Source organism: Plectropomus leopardus, chromosome 12 (assembly GCF_008729295.1).
Source record: "Plectropomus leopardus isolate mb chromosome 12, YSFRI_Pleo_2.0, whole genome shotgun sequence".
Taxonomy (NCBI): domain Eukaryota; kingdom Metazoa; phylum Chordata; class Actinopteri; order Perciformes; family Serranidae; genus Plectropomus; species Plectropomus leopardus.
In genome coordinates this window covers 10,155,465-10,181,402 of record NC_056474.1, presented here as the reverse complement: position 1 = coordinate 10,181,402, position 25,938 = coordinate 10,155,465, and the positions used below count along the sequence as shown (strand labels likewise).

At 39.6% G+C, this 25,938-nt stretch overlaps 1 protein-coding gene across 1 annotated transcript in view; it reads left to right on the top strand.

The window, feature by feature from the left end:
• Positions 1-25,938, top strand: part of obscnb (obscurin, cytoskeletal calmodulin and titin-interacting RhoGEF b) — a 70,027-nt gene that overhangs the window by 16,612 nt on the left and 27,477 nt on the right. The window contains exons 18-48 of the mRNA XM_042497487.1: positions 18-287; positions 371-637; positions 1,332-1,598; positions 1,742-1,854; positions 2,632-2,785; positions 2,871-3,032; positions 3,132-3,236; positions 4,337-4,603; positions 5,513-5,782; positions 5,901-6,167; positions 6,274-6,540; positions 7,548-7,814; positions 8,579-8,848; positions 8,932-9,201; positions 9,410-9,676; positions 10,501-10,767; positions 10,947-11,213; positions 11,422-11,688; positions 12,734-13,000; positions 13,215-13,481; positions 14,372-14,446; positions 15,005-15,079; positions 15,684-15,773; positions 17,083-17,178; positions 17,767-17,862; positions 18,395-18,490; positions 19,070-19,141; positions 19,544-19,624; positions 22,241-22,507; positions 22,923-23,192; positions 24,708-24,974. Of these exons, the coding sequence (XP_042353421.1) occupies positions 18-287; positions 371-637; positions 1,332-1,598; positions 1,742-1,854; positions 2,632-2,785; positions 2,871-3,032; positions 3,132-3,236; positions 4,337-4,603; positions 5,513-5,782; positions 5,901-6,167; positions 6,274-6,540; positions 7,548-7,814; positions 8,579-8,848; positions 8,932-9,201; positions 9,410-9,676; positions 10,501-10,767; positions 10,947-11,213; positions 11,422-11,688; positions 12,734-13,000; positions 13,215-13,481; positions 14,372-14,446; positions 15,005-15,079; positions 15,684-15,773; positions 17,083-17,178; positions 17,767-17,862; positions 18,395-18,490; positions 19,070-19,141; positions 19,544-19,624; positions 22,241-22,507; positions 22,923-23,192; positions 24,708-24,974 (6,303 nt within the window). The remainder of the gene's footprint in view (positions 1-17; positions 288-370; positions 638-1,331; positions 1,599-1,741; positions 1,855-2,631; positions 2,786-2,870; positions 3,033-3,131; positions 3,237-4,336; positions 4,604-5,512; positions 5,783-5,900; positions 6,168-6,273; positions 6,541-7,547; positions 7,815-8,578; positions 8,849-8,931; positions 9,202-9,409; positions 9,677-10,500; positions 10,768-10,946; positions 11,214-11,421; positions 11,689-12,733; positions 13,001-13,214; positions 13,482-14,371; positions 14,447-15,004; positions 15,080-15,683; positions 15,774-17,082; positions 17,179-17,766; positions 17,863-18,394; positions 18,491-19,069; positions 19,142-19,543; positions 19,625-22,240; positions 22,508-22,922; positions 23,193-24,707; positions 24,975-25,938) is intronic.

Here is a 25,938-nt window from a genome sequence, read left to right as displayed (position 1 = left end):
TGTTGTGTTCCTTTTAGCACCCAGAGTGGTGAGGCTGACCACCAAACTGAACAATGTGGCTGCAATGGAGGGAAAAGACGCTGTTTTCAAGTGCGCTGTGAATCCAGCAGACGTCAGTGTTAAATGGTTCCACAACAGTATACCTGTCACTGCTGGGCCCAAGTATAAGATTGAGAGAGGTGGCGGCAGTCACTCACTCACTGTTACCTCTGTCACCCAAAAAGATGCTGGAGAGATTAGCATCGATGCAGAAGGCAAAAGCTGCCTAGCTACCCTACAAGTACAACGTAAGTACATTTCGTTAAGATAACATTTTTTTGTTAAGTAATTTTCTTATATTAAGGTTGACACTTATTTGCGCCTCAATTAGATGAACCTGTGACGTTTAAGAAAAAGCTAGAAAACCTGACAGTGGAGGAGCAGAGTGAGGTCAAGCTGGAGGTGGAGCTCAGTAAACCGTCAAACGAAGTGAAATGGATGAAGAACAGCGTGGTGCTGCAGCCTGCAGGAAACATTGAGATTCGGGTAGACGGAGCCAAACAAGCTCTGGTCTTCAAGAGTGTGACACATGCTGACCGAGGCATCTACTCCTGTGAAACTCTGGATGACAAAACCCAGAGCAAGCTCAATGTGGAGAGTAAGACTGATTCAGAATCATATTTTTTAAGATGCAATACACTTTAAGTTAGGGCTTTACCCGACTCAGAATTATGCCAGTTGAATCAGATTTGGCTTTTCAATACAAATAGTGACGTTTTTTTTTTCTTTTTTTTTTTTTTTTTACCACAATAAGTTTTTAACTTTGTATGGGCTCAGTGGGACATTTAGATGGCATGACAGTTGCATTCACATATAATAGGAAACGAGCTAAGTTCGCTATCAATGGATTGAAAATGTGCAACATTTTTTGCCAACACTAGATATCAAACAAAAGCCAGAGACTGTGTTGTATTAAGTTTCTGTGAGGTGTAATTTCACCATTTCTAAGCTGAAAGTCTCTCCTCTTCAATGCTGCTGCCTGCATGTCTGAGGCTCTCTTTACCGCAGAGCAGCATGAAAGTCAAGAGCGCTCACTCTGCAGCAAATCAGAAATGAATTGCACAAAGAAAAAAAACTACCACTCAACTAGAAGCAATCTCAGTTGATTGAGAGGTCTCCAACTGATGACTGATGATTCAAATTTCTGACTTTCAGGGGGGCAGCCCCAATTTAAGTACATATCTTGACCCTAGAATGAGAATGCTATTCTCCTGTAATATGTGTTTGAATATACATTTTGAATGACAAAGCTTGCATATTAACACTTAAACATTTCCCCCTCCTCCCTTCAGTCAAAAAGATCCATGTTGTAAAGGGCCTCACAGAAACCAAGGCACATGAGACAGAGACAGTCACTCTTGAGATAGAGCTCAGCCAGGCTGATGTCGAAGGCTCCTGGACCAGGGATGGGGCCAAGTTAAAGCCAGGGGCAAACTGCCGAATCACAGCTCTTGGAAAGAAGCACGCCTTAACGTTGTCCAATCTCAAGAGGGAGGATGCGGGAAGTATTGCCTTCCAAGCAGAAGGAGTTCATAATTCTTGCAAACTGATTGTCACAGGTAAGGGCTGCTTCCTTTTAGCCAATCAGTCACCTAATTAGTCGCAAGGGTCCTTCTGGATCAAACCTCTGTTTTTTGTAAAGCACCCATTCTGACACAAGTCATAATTTAGTCCCTTTTTGACCAACGTTGTAATTCTACAGAACCTCCTGCTATGATCTCCAAGCCCTTGCTCGATATTGGTATTCCTGAAAAGGAGAAGGCCACTTTTGAATGTGAAGTGTCCAGGACAAATGCAGATGTCAGATGGTTCAAGGTGAGAAATTATTATTTGAATCATTGTCTTTGGACTGAAATAATATGGTTTAATACTGTTTTTAACAGACTACATCACATCACTCCAATCCTGGCTTCTCTCCATTGGCTCCCTGTTCATTTTGGAATTGATTTATTGATCACCTTAAAAGCTCCTCTTGGTCTGTCCCCAAGCTACATGACAGAAATGTTGACCCCATACGAGCCAGTTAGCAGCCTTAGATCCTGGCTGATCCAAAGTCAAGGCTTAGATCTAAAGGTGAGAACCAAACAGAAGATCTACACACTTTATTAAAAGCTCCCAGTAATTTTAAATGTGCAGCATTAAAAATGACTGAGAACTTTTAATACAGTGTGCAGATCCTCTGTTTGATTCTTGCCTCGAATGATTTTTTGAGCCAGTACCTGTTTAAGTTTTTTGGATGTGCGTGCCCTCTGCCTCGCTTCTTTACAACAACCTGCCTGAGGAGATGAGGCTCGCAGAATCAGTGACTTCTTTTAAATCACTTGGCTTTTATGTTACATCATCTTTTATTTCTTTTTTGATTTAGTTTTTTTTAATCTAGTCTTTAAATTTGACATTTGACATCCTCACTCTACCATTTTTGGGTGGATTTTTTTACTTTCACTTATTCACTCATTACCTTTTGAGTATCCCATTTCTTCTTTTGCTTTGACTATAAAAGCACTTTGTGAACTCTGTTTTTAACATTGCTATATGACTGAAGATATCATTGTTAAAATGTGAAATTTTTAAGCTAAAATGATTAATCTGCAGGATGATGTGGAACTGAAACCAGGGAAGAACTTTGGCATCCATTCCTTGGGCCGAAAGCGCACTTTAGTCATCAACAAATGCACCCCTGAGGATGCAGGCACTTACATCTGCCGCACTCCTGATGATAACACCGCCGCCAAGCTCAGGGTTCATGGTAATTATTAGTCATGTCATAAAGCACACTAATCAGTCAGGTGTTTCCAGTATATAGAAACATCTTTGAAATATCTTCCCTGCAGCCAGAGATATTAAGATTGTCAAGAAGCTGGAGGATGTGGAAGTGATGGAGAAGGAGAGTGCTTCATTTGTCTGTGAAATCTCACATGATGAAGTTGATTGCCAGTGGTACAAAGGAACTGCCAAACTCAAAGTCAGTGACAACATCAAGATGAGACAAGAAGGTAAAAATAGTACACCATGTATATGCCTATATATTCATGCAGTTTTATAGAATTTACCTGAAAAACGATTACGGACAAGCTGTCTCTTTCTCATTTCAGGCAGAAAGTATGTACTGCTGTTTAAGTCTGTCTCCCCAGAAGATATGGGTGAGATTAAATTCACAGCTGACAAAGCCTCTTCAACTGCAAAACTTAAAGTGAAAGGTAACAAGTCTGCTTTATGTGCTTAAATAACATAACAGTATGTATTGTATGTTGCTGCATGAATTAGCTCACCCTCATGTTACAATGTTTGGATGTGGCTGCAAATGGATTTTTTCTATTCAGTATCACTACAGCTGTCAGAGGGTTGCAAGCAATGTAATACCTTGCTTAGCACATTTTAAACCTTATTGTCCTCTAAATGCTAAACAACTAGTCTAATGTAAACAGAATATTACACCATACAGAAGTCTGCATGCAAACTAAAATTTCCCATATTATTTTGTAAATTGACTTCAACATTTCAACTGGTTTAGTGTACCAAATGTAAAAGGTCACTCTAATTTGAGATGAAATGTTGGTTTGCTAGAAGAGTAAACACAATGCATCATTCTGACAGTATCGGTGAGATAGAAAATCCAGTTGCAATTTACATTTACATTGTTATGCCTCATTGAGGCCTGATGGCGAAAGGAAACACAACTCTTGTGGTGTTTTACCAGCTGAAGTTTAGGATTATTTTCAAGCTGATTTGTCATAGCTTTAAGTCTTGATTGAATATGTAGGTCTGTGCAATGGTCTATAGAGAAGGCATCATTGGTCCACTGATTTTGGATATTCTGGGGTCATTTGATGATTGGAAATTTCCAGTAGTATGAGGAAAAAAATGATTCAGAGGTACAGAGTCTGTGACAGATAACATGGCATACTTTTCTCAGTCGATTATAAGTTGCTCTAAGTTTCATCAGCATGCACGTTTCTATATCAATGTTTCGCTGTTTGCAATCAAATAGCAACTGATATGTAAACGAGTGACTGGCACACTGTAATTCCCATTTAATGTGGTGTCATTACAAGATTCTTGCTGTCTGCTTTAGCTTTTGCAGAAAAATGCTGGAACTAATGGTGCATCAAAAGCATTAATGTTCCATTACTTGTTAGATCCATTTGCTTTGGCCATAACATAATTTAATTATGAACATTGCCTTTCCTACAGTACGCTTAGGCAAGGGCTTTGGCGACGCCTTGGCATTTATGGCCTTTAATCTTCCTTTGTGGCATACTTGATAGTTTTCATTGATTTGGTGTTATTGTTACTGTAGAGCTGCCTGTCAAGTTTGTGAAGAGACTCAGGGATAAGATAGCGATGTATAAGCATCGTGGTCACCTTGAATGCCAAGTGTCACGTGCCAGCGCAAAGGTGAAGTGGTACAAGAACAAGATGGAGATCAAACACGGCAAGAAGTACGAGATCAAGAGTGAAGATGTGTACCGAAAACTCACCATCAACGATGTGGACTCCGGGGACGAAGACACGTATACCTGTGACGGCACTGATGACAAGACATCCTGTAAACTTCTTGTGGAAGGTAACATGGTGGAAGATGACAAAGGCTGACCAAGCTTAGTGCCAAGTGTTTGTTAACAAGTGTTGGATTATCAAATGCAGCTATTTAGTTGTTAGCTGTACTTAAACATGTACATACTCAAAGTATTTACACAAAACAAGCCATCAGACTCTCCGTCAATGAGGTCGCTGTCTGTATATCTATGTCTGTCTGTCTATCTATAATCTCCATTAACAGACTCTGCATATATATGCAGAATCTATAGGCGACGGGCCAAGATTTTGGTATGGGAAGAGTTCTGGTTTCTGTTTGTAGTCCAAGTAGAATTGGCCAATCAAGTTGAACGGCAGGTAAAGAGCTCGTGAGGAGAGGTTAAACGCATTGGCAGAAATGCAGTTGTGGAACCCATCTGTTATCATGTGATGACAACTTAGCTTTATTTAAGTAGAGTATTAAAATGTATCTGCATTCATATACAGATACTGTATATGAATGCAGAGATTGCTACTAAAGAGATTAGCCAAACTAACCAGTGCACAGAGGAGGAGGTCTTGGTTTGAATTTCTGCTGACTACACCTGATCAACTCAAAATATTAGCCCTCGCTGCCAGAGGCTTTGTTGTTGTAATCGATGGGTTTAGAGGTTTTAAGATTACTTATTAGGCTAATGAAAAATAAGGTAACATTATGTAGAAAATACATGACCTACTAAGTTCCTGCAATTTGATTTTTATAGCACATACAAAATATTGGATGCCATTTCTTAATTTCTGACCAGCAGTGCAGCAATAATATCAACCATATGGAACGCAAATTGATATGTCCTAAAAAAAACTATTAGTGTTGTCTTTTACTATAGATCAGTTTTACTTTTATCTTATGAAATCATAACATTGCTGTTAATAACCATTCTCTTTTTTTTATCTCCAGAGCAGTCCATCAGCATTGTGCGGGAGCTTAGTTCGGTAGAAGTGACAGAACCTTTTGCAGCTGTTTTTGAAGTTGAAATCAGTGTGGACCTTGTGAAACCTCCTACATGGACTCTGAATGGAGTTGCTGTGCAGCAGAGCGCTGATGTCGAAATGGAGAAAGAGGGCACTATGCACCGTCTCACTTTCAAAAAGACCAAAGCGTCGATGACAGGACCTGTCCAGTTCACAGCTGGAAAGAGCAGATCCTTAGCTCAGCTCACAGTCAAAGGTAAACATGTTGAATTGCTTTTATACAGCAGTCAAGTACAATTACTTGTGTACTATCATACCTGACATATCACGCATAATTGAGTTAAGTCTAATCACATGCTGTTCCTCACATTTAGAGCGTCCGCTTGAGATAGCAGAGCCCATGAAAGATGTAAAGGCCAAGGAGAAAAGCTCTGCAATTCTCAGCTGTAAATTCACTGCCTCACCCAAAGAGGTTAGGTGGTTCAAAGATCAGGCACCTCTGGCAGCGTCAGACAAGTTTAACATGAAGCAAGATGCTACAAGGGCTCAACTAACCATTCATAGGTTGACTGAAGAAGACAGTGGGGAGTACCGCTGTCAGTCTGGACCTGCTGAGACCAAAGGAAAACTTAATGTTGAAGGTGCAGTATTTAAAGAAAACAGAATACAGATATTGTGTGTTTTCTTGTTGAACCATCTCACGCTAAATTGTCTTTAAACTAAAACTGTTGTGTTTCTTCCATCCAGTGCGTGAAATTAAGATCACCAAGCACTTGGCAGACACAGAGGTTGATGAAGACAGCGATGCAGTGTTTACTTGTGAAATAAACTATCCAGATGAAGAGGTGCAGTGGCTTCTGAATGACAAGGTGCTCTTCACGAATGAAGTCAACACCATCACCCATGAAGGGAACGTTCACAAGCTCACACTGAAGAACTTAGCACCTCAGGATGGGGGCATTATCACCTTAAAGGTCCGCAAGGTGAAAGAGTCTGTGACGCTTAAGGTTAAAGGTAAGAACTGGAATGCATGTTTACAAGTATACAAGAAATAGATTAATGTATCAATATCAGGTTAAGGCAGGAAATTACAGATTCATGTGTGATCATACTCTGAAACATTTGGTCATAAGTAACATTCTCCCTGTAACTTCATTGGCATTTGCTCTGAAAATCAACTCTGTATAAATGCTGCCATTGACACATAATATTCTGAAATGACAATATTTCTACTAAGTTGCTGACATGGCTAATGAAAATTAATATTCCACTAATTCCACTAATATTTCTGTTTACATGCAGCCCTGCTATTCCAGGTAAAAAGCCCCAACATGTCATTTGTCACGTCAAAACATGGAAAAGTGACTCGGCTGTTGCTTTTGCTTCTTTGTGTCAAAATATGATTTTTTTGGTTTTACAACAGTGGCAGCCTGGTTCAACCCTACAAACACATCCTCCATCAGTCATTCCTTTAACCACTTTATTGAAAAGGTTGCAATTATGATATTTGCACATATCCAAAAAAAAATGTATATCCAAGTGTTTGATCACTTATGAAGTAGTGTGTTTCTCCTTCTGACCAGAAATGTGGGCTTTTCTTTTGGGCATGCTTCTCTTCCCCACCCTAACAAACTATAAATGAGTTGGTTTGTGTACATTACATCCATGAAAACGCACAGAGCTAACCATGAACAGACAAGATGCCATTTGCAAACTATGGTAAAAAACAATAAATAATTTAACAATAAACATGCGTATATTCCAAAAAGTGATGTACACATGTCCAAAGAATGTTATTGAAAAAAATAATGTTAGTATATCCCACAGGTCTATTTTGAAACATCCAAACAGAGTATGCTGTTTACACAACCTGATTAAAATTCAGAATATTGTCATGTTCAAAATTATTGTGGAATAAGTGTGCATGTAAACATACCCACTATGTCCTACCGCAGTCCACCCAAAAGGTAATAATATAATATATCCTTCAGTCTCTTCTTTTTTTCTCAATTCCCCTCCAGAAAAGCGTACTGTGTTCCTCAAGTCTCTAGATGATGTCATTGGAGAGGAGAAAGGCATGATAACTCTGGCGTGCGAGGCATCCAAGCCCAGAGTTTCTCCCATATGGAGGAAAGAAGGAAAAGTCTTGAAGGCTGGATCAAAGTATGAGCTCCTCCACACAGGCAAGTCTCTGGGACTGATCATCAAGGATGTCACCAAAGAAGATGCTGGAGAGTACAGTTGTGATCTTGGAACTGAGGTTTCTAAAGCAAAGGTCACTGTAAGAGGTTGGTATTGTTTGAGGTACAGTTTTACAGTGTCAAGGCCTTTACACACTGGAGGGTTTTTTTTATATAACTTATTTGTATGTCAGCATATTTTTCAGAACTGTTGTTTTTGTCATGAGTACTTTCACACAAATTGTGAATATTACGCAGGGAAAAAGCTATGTACTTTTTTTCTGGAACATGCTTGATTTTTCGAAACTTTTGCATTGCAAAAAAGGCAACAATTTTATTTATGAGTATTACAAAACAACAACACAGAGGCTCTGAAGTTAAAACCATGACAGCAAACTTAATTACTCCTTCCAACCTCGACAAATTCAGAGCATACCAGATTAATTCCTGGCGCTCTTACTTTTCATAATAAAAGCCCTACAGATAGAACGTTACTGTGTACTATGTAACTTTTTACCAGAGGGAGCTCAAATTCACTCAGAACTTGTTACCTAAAAGAAACTTACCTGAGACAAACTGCCAAGTGCCGGTCAATAGGATCCCAGTGACCTTAGTTGTGGCCAGTTTGCATTGTTGCTTGCAAATCTATTTGCATCAAAACCTTTTTACTGAACAAGTGTTGCAATGACTGCAAATTTGCATCCCTGTTGATGGGAATAGTTTTGAAGCGAATAATTCACAGGAGAGTATTTTGCATTTTCATCATTGTTTATTTGTCATGCCCCCCCCCCAATGTGTATGGGTCTTTAGCTTTTAAACATACGGCATTGTTTGGCATCTTCACCAATTAATGCTCTTTGTTCAAAATTTAGAGATTGGCATCGGAATCACCAAATGGCTGAAGTCAGCTGAGGTGAATGAGGGAGAGTCTTGTAGCTTTGAGTGCATCTTATCTCGTGAGAGTACGGACGAGTGTTTCTGGACTCTAAATGGCCGAAGCATTACAAACGGAGGCCGCTTCAATATCACCAGTAAAGGACGCAAGTACATGCTGACCATCAAGGATGTAACTCCTGCTGACGCTGGAGAGGTGGTCTTCAACATTAAAGACCTGAGCTCCAAAACGACACTATCAGTCGAAGGTAAGCTAAATATTTAAGAGGGCTGACAAAGTTAAAGAAATGTTAGGATGTTAAAATAAACATGTTATGATCCTTTGTTGCAGACAAAGCTTCATCTGTGTCTAAAGGACTACAGAATGTTAGAGCTGATAGAGGGGAAGATGCTGCATTTACCTGTGAGGTAACTCAGGCTAGTTCCACTGTAAAGTGGGCCAAGGAAGGCAAAGCCATCAAAAAGAGCCAGAAGTATGACATCAGCCAAGAGGGCAGGGTCATGAAGCTCACCATCCGTAACGTCTGTGCTCAAGACTCCGGAGAGTACAGTTGTGAAGTTGTTGGAGGTGCAACCACTAAGGCCAAGCTGGAAATCAAAGGTAAAATTCTATATTTACCATCTTTTATCTTACTGTACTTGCACCTTTTGCAGTTTGATAGCATTAATGACACTTCTCTATGACAATTCTTTTTTTTTGCAATAAAAGCTAATCAATTTATTTACTAAATGTAGAATCAGTGCTGAGACAGTCTTCTTTGGTCAAACCATAGATAAATCCTAAATTTTGACGAATTTTCTCTTTACAGAGCCCGTCCATAAATTCACTAAAGCACTAAAGGACAGCACAGCAGAGGAGAAGAGCTCCGTGACCTTGCACTGTGAAACTGCACAAACCCCGTCCACTGTGATCTGGCTTAAAGGTCACACAGAGCTCAAGGATGGAGGTCGCTATGAGATGTCCCAGAAGGAGGGGGTCTTAACTCTCACCATTAGACACCTGGAAGAGAAAGACACCGATATCTACACTTGTGATGTGGGCACTGCCAAGAGCATGGCGAAGGTGACAGTCAATGGTAAGAGCTTAAGTATGTATGTATGCAAGTCTGGGATAAGTTTTTGTCTTGAAGAGCGGATTTTCTTTTATTTTTAATAACTTTCATTGGAGAGTTATTTGCCTTTCCAGTTCTCTCGTTGATGTATTTTGCAAGGTCTTTTAAGTCAATGAGATTAGAGCTGTGTTGACTTTGCTCATGGTTTGTCTGTCTTTAAAGGCCAGTTGGTTACAGGATGTTGATTGTTTCTGAGGGGAATCTGCTACATAGTATGCCATGTCAGACCTACTGATCTGCCTCATGTGCCGTGATGCTTAGATAATACCACACTGCAGCTGAGACCCCTCAATTATATTCATGTCCTAGAGGGGGGTCTGCTATAAACCTTGTAGATATCATGGGATATAGCACTCTATTTAATTTGTCTTTGGGTTTGTATGATTGAGAGACTGTTTCCACATCCACAAATTGTGAATGACATCCACCCGCATGTGAAAACATTTCAAAGTGACCTGTTCCCAAATACAATGTCTTGTTATGCTAAGACTGCACACTGCATAAAGGAATGTTTCTTTTCTTTGAGCATTTTATTGAGAATTTCATTCAGTTGTATTGCAGTGATTTTACATAAAAGTGCACCGTTCGCTAAACCTTCATCAAAAGGAGCATCGACCCAACTTTTGGAATAATGTTTGGGCTCCAAAGACTAACCTTGGACGACTGACGCTTGACAACTCATCTCATACGTCTTCTTCACTGCTACTCATTTTCCATCCTCCCATCACAACCCGAGAAAATGCAGAATCCTGTTTTATATAATCAAGTCATTGTTCATTTTGTTTTAGCGCTACCTGCCACTTTTAAAGAAACGCTCAAGAACCAGGAGAAAAAGGAAGGGGAGACTGTGACACTTAGCTGCAAGTTATCAAAACCTGCAGATGGCGTTCAGTGGAAGAAAGGCTCTGAAGTCCTTAAAGCTGGAGAGAAGTTTGAGATGAAGATTAAGGAGACCTCTTATGAGCTTCAGATGAAGAATCTTGAGGTTGAAGATAGTGGAGAGTATTCTTGCGTGTGTGGGGACCAGACAACATCTGCAACTGTGAAAGTCAATGGTATGGAGTCAAGTCTTTTCTTTGGCAAAGTTTTGGAAGAGTTTTATTTTTACATGAAACAAGTGTTTATGTTGTGTTTTCCAAAGGAGTTCAACTTCTGTTCCCTTTTTCATTTTTGCTGAAACCTTTGTTAGACTACTTATTTCACCTAATTTTTTAATGAAAACTTGGTTGTACAGCATTGCCACCAACATACATAAAGAAGCTGGAGAGCCAGGAGGCTGAGGAGGGAGCCTGTCTTACTCTTCGTTGTGAGCTCTCTAAACCTGGAGTCTCAGTGGAGTGGAAGAAGGGATCACAGGTCCTGGAGTCTGGAGAAAAGTACCAGATGAAGCAGATGGCCTCTGTGCATGAACTCCTGATCAACAAAGTTGTGCCAGAAGACAGTGGAGACTACAACTGTGTGTGTGGAGACCAGAAGACCACAGCCAGCCTCAAGATCAGGGGTAGGAGGAGGAATTTTTAAAAGTTGATCTGGGGAACATTTTTATGAAACTGTATAGAGGGGATTTTTATATGTACATATTCAGACATGTTAATTTGAGGCTGCATGTCATCATGCTTTGCAAATTGTGTTTCTTTTTTGTTTGATTCTTTTTCTATATTTTCTGTCATGACATGCCACTGACTGCTAACCAACTAATAAATGCTCAGCCCAACCAGTGACCTTCAGACAGAAGCTGGAGAGCCAGGAGGCTGAGGAGGGAGCCTGTCTTACTCTTCGTTGTGAGCTCTCTAAACCTGGAGTCTCAGTGGAGTGGAAGAAGGGATCACAGGTCCTGAAGTCTGGAGAAAAGTACCAGATGAAGCAGGAGGCCTCAGTCAGTGAACTATGGATCAGCAAAGTTGTGCCAGAAGACAGTGGAGACTACAGCTGTGTGTATGAAGACCAGAAGACCACAGCCAGCCTCAACATTAAGGGTAGGAGGAGGATTTTTAAAGAGTTGTCCTGAATAACATTTAAAAGAAAATGCATCAAGCAGCTTTTAGATGTACGCGTTTAGATGTTTATCATCATGAGTTGCAACTTGTCAGTTTCTGTTTTTTGTGTTTTGTTTGTTTTATATGCATTTTTTGCCTCTGTGGTGGCGATAGCACTGGGCAGTATTTTCGAGTCAGCCGTACATCCGTCCATCCCATTCTCGTGATCCCAATATTTCAAGAATGCATGGTGGGAATTTCTTTAAACCTGGCACAAACATCCACTTGGACGTAAGGATAAAGTGATTCGCTTTTGGTAATCAAGGGTCATGGTTACTATGATGTGGCCTGTCTCATTCTTGTGAACGCAATATCTCAAAAATATCTTGATAGGATTTTTCAGATTTGGCACATATGTCCACTTGGACTCAGTGATGAACTGATTAAATTTTGGTGGTCAAAGGTCACAGCCATGTGACCTTGCATCGGTCTCATTCTCATCAACACAATATCTCAAGAGCACCTGGAGGGAATTTTCTCAAATTTAGTGCAAATTTCCACTTGAACCCAATTGAACTGATCGAACTTTGGTGGTCAAAAGTTAATGGGACCTCACAAAACATGCTTTTGGCTATACCTGAAGAATTCATACGCTGATTATAACAGAATTTAACTCAAATTTCTAATAGAATAAAATCATCAAATGATGAATTTTAAATCTAAAAGGTAAGGTCAACTTAATTGTGACATCAAAATGTTCTGCAAAAACACTTTTCTGGTCATTACTCAACGTCATAACTCAGGGACAGAAGGGAGATATTTGGTCAGATACTGAACTGGTGACAGTAGTCTTGGATGTCCACCTTTGAAATCCGTTTATCATATAGATCTTCTGTGCTGCTGGGTTAAAGATGTAAACTGTAACTGTAACTTGACCAGAGAAGGCATACAACCTCAGGAAACTTATTTTAGTTTGTGTTCCAGTTTGTTTTTTTGTTTCATTCTCTTTTCCTCACTGACTGCTAACCGACTGATAAATGCTCAGCCCAACCAGTGACCTTCAAACAGAAGCTGGAGAGCCAGGAGACTGAGGAGGGAGCCTGTCTTACTCTTCGTTGTGAGCTCTCTAAACCTGGAGTCTCAGTGGAGTGGAAGAAGGGATCACAGATCCTGAAGTCTGGAGAAAAGTACCAGATGAAGCAGACGGCCTCTGTGAATGAACTATTGATCAGCAAAGTTGTGCCAGAAGACAGTGGAGACTACAGCTGTGTGTGTGGAGACCAGAAGACCACAGCCAGCCTCAAGATCAAGGGTAGGAGGAGGATTTTAAAAAAATCGATCCATGGAACATTTTTTAAAAACTATACAGAGGAGCTTTTTAAATGTGCATATTTAGACATGTCTGTTTGAGGCTGCATGTAATTGTGCTTTGCAGCTTGTGAGTTTTTATTTTTTGTTTCATATTCTTTTTCTGTATTTTATGTCATGACATGCCACTGACTGCTAACCAACTAATAAATGCTCAGCCCAACCAGTGACCTTCAGACAGAAGCTGGAGAGCCAGGAGGCTGAGGAGGGAGCCAGTGTTTCTCTGCGCTGTGAGCTCTCTAAACCTGGAGTCTCCGTGGAGTGGAAGAAGGGATCACAGATCCTGAAGTCTGGAGAAAAGTACCAGATGAAGCAGACGGCCTCTGTGCATGAACTCCTGATCAACAAAGTGGTGCCAGAAGACAGTGGAGACTACAGCTGTGTGTGTGGAGACCAGAAGACCACAGCCAGCCTCAACATTAAGGGTAGGAGGATTAATACAGGGTAATATAATGTGTCTTTGCAATTTAGAAAAATATATATATTGTAGTATAACATGTTTTAATCTGTGTTACTTCAAGAAATGTTTTATTTGAACTGAATCATATTCTACTTTATATAATTATAATATTGTTGTTGAATTGATAGGAGGAGCATTCGTGTTGCACTTTCATTTTGTCTTAATTTGAAGCACTTTTATTCAAGCATTTTTCTTTGCTATGACATTTCTGTAACTGTCTCTTTTTTTGTTTTCTTGTTTCCCTTTGCTGGCTTACAAAATGTCAGCTTTCACCAAAGTTATCTCATGTCAAATTCATCAGATGTTTCATTCACATTGCGTGTGGTGGATCAATAGGTTGGATGTTTTAGCCATGAATGTTTTGTGTGTTGTGCGCTGTGAAACAGAGTTTGAATTTAATCTTTTAATTAGAAGGTTTTGTTTATTACTTTTTCACTTTTTCTTGTTCTTACTGTGCCTTTGAGATTACAAAACAAACCAAAGAATGAGGCAGACAGAACTGACTACAATACCAAAGCAGACCCCCCCCCCCTTTTTTGTTTTTACAAAACACAATTTAGCAGGTTGTGCTTGTGCTGCTGTTTGTGCACCTTTTGTTGTTATTGGTAGTAGTGTCTACTATTCACAGTGTATGTATACTGGTCCATAAACTTGTGTATTTAAGCCAGCTGATCTTTGTACATGTTGTAATGGAGTTATTAACTGTGTTTTATGGTGCGTGCTGATTTCTGAAATTGTTTTAATTTACAAGTTATGAGCTTTGTCAGGTAATAATTTGTTTTTAATTATAGTGGTAAAGCACTATAGATGATCAAGTATGATACAGTATTCTGAATTCAGATTGTTTTCTCTCAGCTGTGAAGCTGTCAGCTACTCCTTCAGCTACTAAAGTGGAATCTAAGAGGAAAGAGACCAAAGAAACAGTGGAAGGTATGGAAGGAAGATGGCAATGTGCAGGCTTGACTTTCGGCTTTATGTGCTCTGTCCATCTTGATAATGGCCTTTGTGTTGCCATGTGCAGCCTGCCTTTAAATTGGGCCTGTACCTTTTGGCCTATATAGGTTATGATAAATGTCTCCATGCCACATTATTTCTTCCTACTTTCCCAGATTTTTTTTAGATTGCGGCTTTGCTCTGCAGGGTCAAATGTGTCTTCTGTCCTATAGCATGGTTATGTTTTTCCCCCAGTGTTGTATGGCAGTATATGTAGCACAACCAGCTCATTTAAAAATAGGGAAGAATAAGGACGCCTGTTTTTGTGTCAGTTGTGCTGATACTGTGTTTGAGAATGATTCCTGTTGTTGGCTAGCGTTAACATATGTATTATTTACTTGTGTCTGGCATGTTTAATTTTCTTTTCAATTTGTGACAGTTATGCAGGCTGTGCTCATGAGTTCATATTAGGTACTATAGGTCTGGCTATATCACTTGTTACTGCCATTATGCTTCATGTAGTATCTCTATCTCCGTATAATATTTGAATTTCAGCAAAGATCCCTGAAGCTCCGTCCATAGCTGCTAAAGACAAGCACAAGAGGCAAGAGATATATGAGACAGTAAAAGGTAATTCTCTGAGGATTCTTGGTTCATTTGTAATAATTAGAGCAAGGCATCGCTTTGTTATGCCAAAAGTGAGAAACTGTCACACATCTTGGCTGCTGACTTGTATGATCGGACAGAGACTTGTTGGGTCATGAATTTGCTTACACTGTGTCTTGTTGCTTCGAGAAGAAATTGCTTTAAGGTTAAATATGTTTTTCCACTACCTTTTTAGACCAAACAGGTCCAAGTGCATTTCCTGTTGGATTGCTTTTTAATGCAGTAGCTGACAGGAAGTAAACATGGACTAAAGTTGTTGCCTTGGCAAACAGACCAGCAGTGAAACCATCATTATTTTTTAGCTAATCTGTGCTATTTCATCTGCCTGTTGGTATATGTGGCTTTTTAATTTGCCTGTTAAATGCTATGATCTGTCCTTTCTAGGACATGTCTTACTATTGTGAGAGCAAAACAGTTGTTTCAATGTCAACATCTGTGGATTTCCGTGGTGACCTGGCAACTATGTTGCATGGAGAATGACTTGTCATTGACATGTATTTAATCCTGTCAGCTGTTATTACATGTAGCTAGTGCTGTCCTAAGCCATTTGCAAATTGCTGTTTCATAGCTGTGACACTGCCAACTACTGGACAGACTCCCAAACAGCAGCTCCTGAAACAGGAGATTCAGAGTGATTCTGGAGAGCTGAAAGAGAGAGGTGAGGGTAATGAGACATACTATGTTTGCATGGCATTTGTCTGACACTGTGACATCAGTAAATACTGTCAGCATGATTGTCATTTTTTTTATTCCAGATGTCATGTAGGGCTTCAGTTTAGATTTATTGTCTGTGCAATTATATTGCCTGGTGAAACTCGTTGGGTCATGAATCACATTGTGCCTTGTTGCTTCAAGAAGTAATTGCTGAGTATAATTTTACCCTGCCTTTATATTTTTGAGCTAACCTGTGCTATTTCATCTGCCTGGTGGTAAATGTGGCTTTGTTCTTTGGCCGTTAATTGTCACGATCTGTGTCATATGTGGGACTCGTGCTCCTTTTGTGGAAAAAAAAAAAATTAACATCTGTGGATTTCAGCAGTCTCTTTATTGTGTTGTTGCATGGAGGCAGACTTATTGGTATGGAGAAATGTAGTGCTGTCCAAAGGCATTTTTAAATTGTAGGTCCAATATTTTGTTCAAATCCATCGCTGTGACACTGCCAACTGATCGCCCTTGCCTGTATTTCTGTTCTGTCTGTTGGATTTTGTGGCAAATACTGTATTTTGTCAAATTGTTTTAATACTTTGTTTATTCCAGATCTGCATTGACTGTTGACCATTCTGATGCTATATGTTTATGGCACTTTGGCAGCTCTTTGTTGGATTGCTGTTCTGTGTTGGATTATTGGTAATTATCTGTGAAAGGAGGGAGAGGCTCTAATTGTTTTGTTTGCTTTATTGACTTTGGATACTTTACAGTCTTTCACATATTGCTTATTTGCCCACTCGATTAAGTTGACTATAGATGAGAAGTGGGTGTAACGAGTTGACAGTTTTGTCTGTCTGTCCCATCAGCTGTTGTCACATACAGCTAGTGTTATTATAGACAATTTCAAATTATCAGTCCAATATTTTGTTCAATTTCATAGCTGTGACACTCCCAAACAGCAGCTCTTCAAACAGGAGATTCAGAGAGATTTTGTAGAGCTCAAAGTGGGAGGTGAAGATAATGAAGGCCCATGTTTGCATGGCTTTTGTCGGCTTTTTGTTGGATACCGTGCAATTTTATCTGCCCGTTTGTAAATGTGGCTTTGTTTTTTAGCCGCTAAATGTCACAGTCTGTGTCATATTGAGGGCTTGTGCTGCTATTGTGAAAACAAAAAAAAGATTGTTTCAGTCTTAACACCTGTGGACTTCTGTGGTCTCTTTATTTTGTTGTTGCATGGAAGCTGACCTGCTATGGGGAGAAGTAGTGCTATCCAAAGGCTTTTTCAAATGAAGGGTCCAGTGTTTTGTTCAACTTCATAGCTGTGACACTGCCAGCTGCTGGACAGACTCCCAAACAGCAGCTCCTCAAACAGGAGATACAGAGAGATTCTCATGAGCTCACAGTGGGAGGTGAAGGTTAGGAAGGCACATCTTTGCATGGCTTTTGTCAGATACTGTGACATCTGTCAGTACTCTAAGCATCATCGTCTTGTCCTTTTATTCCAGATGTAATTTCAGGCTTCAGTTTAGATTTACTGTCTGTGCAGTTATGTTGCCTGGTGAATGTGTAAAATACTTTGAGAAGCTGGCCTTTGGTTTGTTTTGTTAACCCTCCTGTGTGGTGCTGTTCTGTCAGTCGCATTCTGTGGTGAATACTGTATTTTGTCCAGTTTTTTTAATGCTTTGGTCACTCCAGGTCTGTTTTGAGTGTTAAACATCTTGATGCTATATGTTTATGGCACCTTGGCAGCATTTTGTTGGATTACTATTTTGTGTTGGATTATTGATAATTGTGAATAGAGGGAGAGGCTTTAATTGTTTTTGCTGTCCTCTGTTGATTTTGATCGCTTTCCAGTCTCACACATATTGCGGATTAGCCCACTCCACCGAGAGACTGAAGAAAAAAATGGAGTGTAACGAGTTGACAGTTTTGTCTGTCTGTCCCATCAACTGTTTTCACAGACATTTCAAATTATCAGTCCAATATTTTGTTCAATTTTATAGCTGTGACACTGCCAACTACTGGACAGACTCCTAAACAGCAGCTCCTCAAACAAGAGATTCACAGAGATTCTGGAGATCTCAGAGTGGGAGGTGAAGGTAATACGACACATTTGCATGGCATTTGCCAGATACTGTGACATCAGTTAATACTGTAAGCATGGTTGTCATAGTTTTATTTCAGATGTAATGTCAGGCTTCAGTTTTTATTTATTTAATTCATTTATTGTGCAGTAATAGTGCCTGGGAAATGTTATATATCTGGCAGACAGAAACTTGTCAGGTTATTAATTGGCTAATATTGTGTTTTATTGCTTCAAGAAGGAATTGCTTTCATGCTAAATGTGATTTTACCCTACCTTTATATTTGAGTTTACCTGTGCTATTTCATCTGCCTGTTGGTACATGTGGCTTTGTTATTTGGCTGTTAAATGTCACAATGTGTTTCATATTTGGGGCTCGTGCTCCCCTGTGGAAAAAAAAAAAGATTGTTTCAGTGTTAACATCTACAGATTTCTTTGGTTTCTTCATTTTGTTGCTGCATGGAGGCTGACTTATTTGAATGGAGAGAAGTAGTACTATCCAAAGGCATTTTCAGATTGTGAGTCCAATGTTTTGTTCAACTTCATAGCTGTGACACTGCCAGCTGCTGGACAGACTCCTAAACAGCGGCTCCTCGAACAGGAGATTCAGAGAGATTCTGGAGAGCTCACAGTGGGAGGTGAAGGTAATGAAGGCAGATGTTTGCATGGCTTTCATCAGATACTGTGATTTCTGTCAATGCTGTAAGCATGGTCATCATTTGTTTTGTTCTATGTAGGACTTCAGTTTGGCTTTACTATCTGGGCAGCTGTGATTGTGGAATAAGATACTATTTATCAGACAGGAGCTTGTTGGGTCATGAATTGGCTCACATTGTACACTGTTTCAGTCTTAACATCTGTGGATTTCTACAGTCTCTCTTTGTTGCACTGAGACACATGGGTACGGATCTTGAATTTTGAACATTTTGATGCAATATTTTTATGGAACTTTGGCAGCACTGTGTTGGATTATTGATAATTATCTGTGAAAAGAGAGAGAGGCTTGCACACCCTTGTTTGACATCTACTGTGCGGACATCAAAATATTTAATCTAACATAAAGGCATTTCTCAGAGTGCCAAGTCATAAACAGGCAACAGCAGGCTGGTTTAACTGGGTTGTTTGTGTTTATCTGTGCTTTGCTCGCTTCGGTTGGCTGTTGTCTTCATGTTAAAGAATTCATCGCTTTAAGATTGTTAGGTTAATGTTGTGTTTTATCCCAGTTGAAAGGGGCGCTGCTGGAATAGCTGCAAAACCAGATACACAGAGGCAGGGGACCAAAGAGCCAGGAGAAGGTATGCAAAGATTGTACGTGCTTCTTCATTGTCCCCTGCCACATCCCACTAAGTCTTTGTGATGCCAAATGCAGGTGTTCTATCTCTACTGATGAGTCTTGCTTTCTGTGGTGTATCGAGCATGTTATATGTTTGGATGCAGCTTGTTTGTGCTGCTGTGAGAGGTGGGCAATGAGTAAATGGGACCTTAAGTGAAAGTTTTTAAGGTTTGGTTAAAAGAATGTCACAGTATGAATTAAGAGAGAGATGGTGTGATATTGACCTATTGTTGGATGTTGTCTTGGACATTGTGTCTCAAAAACTTGTATGGTACATTGCTTTTGGTTTGCTGTCTGTTAGTGAAGATTTCATCATGATGTAAGTCAAATTAAAGCTGCGTTATTTTTGTACAAATAACCTCAGTTGCAGCAGAGAAGTCGACAGCTTCAGCAGTGACCTCCAAAGTTGAACCTAAACAGCAGGAATCCAAAAAGTCAATTGAAGGTATGTGGTGGAGTTGTTCAGTGTAAATGGGAGTCTGTATGTATTCAATAGGTCTCTTTAATGCACATTTTTTTTTCTTAAGCATATGCTTGGTTAGCATGTGCTAAACATTCAGGCTGTTGTTGTATAACACTCTTGTATCTTGAGGGTGTTGACAATACTCTGGTGCATTTGTTCTGATGGAAAAAATGTTGGAAATTGGGTAATGACAGTTTAAATATTTTGAGTCCATCAATCTTTAGAGTTGATATCATTATTGTTGGTGTTTTTTTATCAGTTCACCAACACTCTTTTTTGCTCTTTTCATCTTAAACTATTATTCTTGCATTTGTGCTGTGCTTTACTACAATAGTATATTTTTTTTAGGTCTAATTAAATTAATTACTTCTGCAGAGATTAAAAAGTCTGCTGTTTCTGAAGTCATCCCAGAGCCTACAAAGCTGGATACTGAAGTGAAAGCTGTACAAGGTAGAAGTTTTGTGACACCCGTACATTTTTTATCGCCTCCTGTTTTGGTTTGTCTTCCATGTGGATTTTTGTACGCTGTGTAATCAGACTGGCTGGTTGTTGGTTGTTGTTGATCACTACATATTCACCTGTGAATGCCAGATTCGCTGTATTCTGGATTTTTGTTGTCTCCAGATGGGGAAATTTGGAGATGTTTGACAGACTTGATAATTGCTGAGCTGGTCGCCTGTTTTGAATGAGAGAAGGGATCATTAGCTTTGCGTAAGTGGGAGTGTGTGTGTCTGTGTGTGTGTGTGTGCGTGTATGTATGTGTGCATGCATGTGTGTCAAAGAAGCCATACATTTTCCTTGTTTTTACTTTACAAAAAGCTAGTTTTAGAATGAACATTTTTCTGACTCGGTGTACTGTGGTCTAGGGCTGCACTATATATTGTTTTTTGTCTTTATCATGATGTCAACTTTGATGCTAAAAATATCTTGAAAAACTGCAATATTGCACTCAGGGATTTTTTAGTTAGTTACGAGAATATCAGAAGCATTATTCACTTTAAAATGTAAATTCTTTTTTTTTAAATAATGGTGATAGTTGTGTTCAGTTCAATTTCAATAATGTGCTTTCCTTTTTCAAAATTCAACAAGCAATTTGTTATAATTTAGCAAACTGAAAGTAGCAAAAAAGCAGAACACTTGGATATCTTTTTTTTCTGCAAATAATATCTTTATTGTGATATATTTAACATCAGCCTATCACATTTTTCGCTCATATCCTGCCGCCCTACTGTAGTCTTCATCTGGTATCTACTTTGAAACCCAGAGTTACAACAACACACATCAACATTGTATCTTATTGATTCAATCTGCAGTTCTTCCAGTCAAAGTCATTCGAGATCTGGAGAGCCAGGAGGCTGAGGAGGGTGACAGTGTCACTCTGCGCTGTGAGCTTTCTAAACTTGGGCTCCCTGTTGAGTGGAGAAAGGAAACTCAAGTACTGACTTGTGGAGAAAAGTACCAAATGAAACACACTGGATTCAGTTATGAGCTACAGATCTTGGATTTGAGACCTGGAGACATGGGAAGCTACTCATGCTGTTCAGAGGACACAATCAGCTCTGCCTCTCTTGTAGTAAATGGTAGGATGGAGCCAAGTCATTGTCTCATGCTCACTTCTTCTGCCATCAAGTCTCATTTCATTTTTTAATCCATTCCTCTTTATCTTCTCATTCTTGACCTCGCACTTTAAAATACAAATCTGGTTATTTCTTGTCATTCATCAGCTGCTCCGGTTATTTTCGCAAAAGAGCTGCAAAGTCAAATGGCTGATGAGGGGGACAGTGTGACCCTGCACTGTGAGCTTTCTAAATCTGGTTTTCCTTTGGAGTGGAGGAAAGGAGAACTTGGTCTTTGTGCTTGTGCCAAGTATGAAATTAGACAAACAGGACTTCTGGCTTCACTAGTAATCCATGATGTAGACCCAGAGGATGCTGGGAGTTATACCTGTGACACTGGTGACCGTCAAAGCACTGCACAACTTTCTGTGAATGGTACGCTTGCTTAAGATTAAGAAAATTAATTCAATGAAAATAAGAAATATAAAATTACCATAAACTTATTTAATCCAATCAATTTTTTTTTCAAATCGAGGATTTTGTTTTAGGATTTTCAAAACATTTTTAGGGTGATGATGTCATAAAATATAATGATAGAAATTCAAAGTTTAAATAAAAAAATCGAAATAAATCTTAACTGTATAAAATGACATTTGGTACAGCCCTAATAAATAATATAAAAACTAAGCTGTTATCCTATCAAATGTTAGGTAATACTGGTTTGTTTGTACATTATTGTTTGTGTTTCATTACACATTAATTTGTAATGAAAACCATAAATACAAGAGACGCTTGTCTTTTCTTACATAATAGTTATAAGCTATCATTGACTGTGATCAATGAGGTAAATTTACATTTTGGACTTTGAAGATTAAAACGTGACACTGGTACCCTGGTTATATATATCACTCACCTCTGCCGCTGCTACACACTCTTAACTCAACACAGTAGTTTTATGTGTGTGGTGGGCTATCGATCGTACCAGCTTTCTCTCGGTTTTCCTAAATTTTTCTCCTCATGTCCTCCACCTCCTTTCCTGCAGCCCAGCCAGTCGTTTTCAAAACCCAGCTGCAGAACCTTGAAGGACAGGAAGGGGAAAGCGCTAGTTTTCGCTGCAAGACTTCAAAGCCGGGAGCCAGTGTGGTCTGGAGGTGTGGTGAAAGAGTGCTGGCGTCCAGCAGCAAATATCACCTGAAACAGGAAGGAACCATAGTCGAGCTTGTCATCTATAAACTACAGGGAGCTGACTCGGGAGAATACTCTTGTGATACAGGCGACCAGAAGACTTCAGCTGTCCTCACTGTGCAGGGTAGGAGCAGTCTATTTAAGACTTTCCTTTTGATGCGCACTCTGGACTCTTTCCACATGTCCAACATCACTCCAACACTTGAGCATGAACATAAACCTTTACTCTGGACGTGGTGTCCTTTCTTCTTGACTGCATCTTAATCCTCAAGTTGTTCACTTTTTACAAAGCACTTTTCTGTTGAGCTCGATCTCTCATCTCTTCTCATTATTTGTTCCAATCTGTGCTCTTTCTTCACAAACATTAACACACCCTCTACTGTTTTTCTTCACTTGCCACTCACAGTAACAGCTCAGGAGAAATCTTTATGTATTTGATCACTCTTCGAGCACAATCTGCACAACTTGAACTGTGTCTTTGTCGAGCACTTCAGACAACACATCTCTAACTATTCTGCTGAAATTCATTTGTCAAACAGAGGTCGAGGTTAACATACTGAAATTCTTGGAGAGCTGCGTTGTATACGAGGGGGAAGATGTTCACTTTGAATGTCGGGTTTCTCGTGAGGACGCACCTCCAGCCCAGTGGAAACTGCAGGATGTCCCACTGCAGAATAATGAAATGAACCTGATCAAGTCCGAGGGCCTGGTACACAGCCTTACACTCAGAGGCGTCACCACAGCTGACTCAGGAACAGTCACATTCTCAGTGGGAAACCACACTTCCACTGCTTCTCTGACAGTCAGAGGTAAGGGAATGCTTTTTATTCCGTAGGACAGAAATTAATATTCCTATTTTGCTTCTATGATAACACATGGACTCATTCTGTTCACTTATCTATATCATCTTCCTAGTGGGACATCTTCCCGCTATCTTTCTAAAAGCATGCCAAAGCCTGGATGCTTGTGACTTCCTTTGTTTTTACTTTTTACTGATTTGTTATACATTCATCTATCACACTTTCATATTTGTATGAAAATCTTTATTTTACTGCATATTCCGTCATATTTCTATGCATGTTCACTTCTCTTTCTATTGAACTTAAACTAACATTTCCCGCTTACTTTTCCATGTAGTATTCAATTGGTCGCCTTGATTAATATGTTGCCTTGTAATTCTTATTTCCAGTGAGTTTTCTACACTTTATTCAAATAACTTGACACACAAGATTAAAATTCACTCAGTGACTGAATGCATCATGCTTTTTAATACCTGAAATTGTGTATTTTTGTGTTGCCCTGCTGGCCTCTGGGTTTAAGCTGCTGACAGTTTTCACAGATTTAAGTCCTGCTGCAAGACATTTTTTGCAACTCACCCCCTATCTCTCTCTCCTCATTTGCTGTCACAAATATTTTTTCCTCCCTACAATAAAGTGGAGAATACCCCCCACTAAAAATAAGCAGTAGAATTTCTATTCCTTAGATTGTCATTGCTGTATTTGTGTTTTATCTCAGCACCCTTGAAATCCTTTTTGGTGTTATATTGAACTCACAGACACTTAATATTTAATTTTAGGATTGCACAGTTCTGGGAACTCCCTGAGAGGAGCTGCCAACTGGGGAGCTCTTTTTAGGCTTTTTTTTAAATATTTGCATTCACACCAGCAATAGGTAAGCTGAAGTGACGTACTGTAAGCCAGCCGGCGGTGGGTACAGCAACGTCACTTCTGCTTTGATGAGTTAAAATAACATTGCATTGCCGCCGTCACATGTATGCCCAGTGAAGTCTTGACTTTGCTATTGGTCCTTTAGTCCATATTATTGGGGTTTTTTTGTACAAGCTGTTGTTTTTCTGTTGTCTGTTGTTTACATAGCTAACAGGTTTTTTAAAATGGCAGTTGCCAGTGCTGCACTGGCTATGTTTGACCAATTACCATATACTTACATTACTCATGGTTCGTCTTTTGCTAGGCGAGTAACTACTCTGAAATAGGAGCCAGAAAAGTCCCTCAAAATGGGGTTGTAAAAACTACGATTGTTTCTAGTTGTTGTGGTGCAGACACAACAAAAACAGGTTTCTTAAAACTATGAAAAAGTTCCTACTCCTTGAAAACGCCTATTATGTATCATGATGCCACTTAATGATTCACCATCGACATGTGACTTGATGAATTTGAATTTTTTCTGATTCAGTCTATTACTGTTGTGCTGGTATGGAATTTGTAGAAGCGTGAATATAAAAGGATATCGCTTATGAGTACACTGTGGCCGTGTATAAGAAATTTAAAATTATTCATCCTATTTAATAATGGTTTTTCCGGCAGCCGCACCTGTACTGTTCAAGAAGGAGCTGGAAAATCAAGAAGCCACTGAAGGAGACAAGGCCACCCTGTCCTGCGAGACATCTAGCCCTGACTGCAAGGTGACCTGGCTGAAGGGCTCAACTGTGCTCACCCATGGGGCGAAGTACAGCATGGAGCAGAGAGCTACCACTCACAACCTGGTCGTACACACGCTGAATGTGAAGGATAGCGGAGAATATACCTGTGATACAGGAGACAAGAAAAGTACAGCAACCCTGACTGTGAAAGGTAACAGAGCACAGCTTCATCTCATTTGTCTCCTCTTGTCTTCATCCTTCCTTCCATTCATCTATCCCATTAACTACTGGATCAGATCTACTCGGCATCTATTTCTCTTTGGAGTTATAAGTGTGATGTCTTAGTTGGCATTTAGTTTGAGTGTTATTTATTTATCTGATGTTAGCTACTCCTTTTATGTGTTAGGGATTATGTTTTCAGGTGTCGGTTGGTCCGTGCATCTGTCTGTCTGGCACATTCTTGCGAACGCGATATCTCAAGAATGCTTCAAGGGAATTTGGTCAAATTTGAGACGAACATTCGCTTGGACTCAGCGACAAGCCGATTAAATTTTGGTGTGCAAAGGTCAAGGTCCTTGTGACCTCATTAGTCTCATACTTGTGAACGTGATATCTTAACTACGTCTTCTGGGAATGTCTTTAAATTTGGCACAAACATTCAAGTAGACTCAAGGATGAGCTTATAAGATTTTGGTGGTCATAGGTGCTGCCCTTGGATTCTTCTCATTCTTGTGAACGCAATAACTCACGAACACCTTGAGGGAATTTCCTCAAATTTGGCACAAACATTCAAGTAGACCCAAGAATGAAGTGATTACATTTTGGTGGTTAAAGATTAAGGTCATGGTGACCTTGCTTTGTCTCATTCTTTTGAAAGCGATATCTCAAGAACACCTTGAGTACATTTTGTCTAATTTGACACAAGCATTCACTTGGACTCAAAGTTGAGCAAAGAATTTGGTTTTCAAAGGTCAGGGTCACTGAGACCTTGCATCTGTCAGATTTTCTTGAATGCATTATCTGAAGATGACCGAAAGGGAGTTTCCTTAAATTTGGTACAAACATCCACTTGGACCCAAGAATGTACTGATTAGAATCTGGTGGTCGATGGTCTAAGGTCTAGGTCATGGTGACCTGATAAAACATGTTTTTGACCATAACTCAGGAACCTTGGG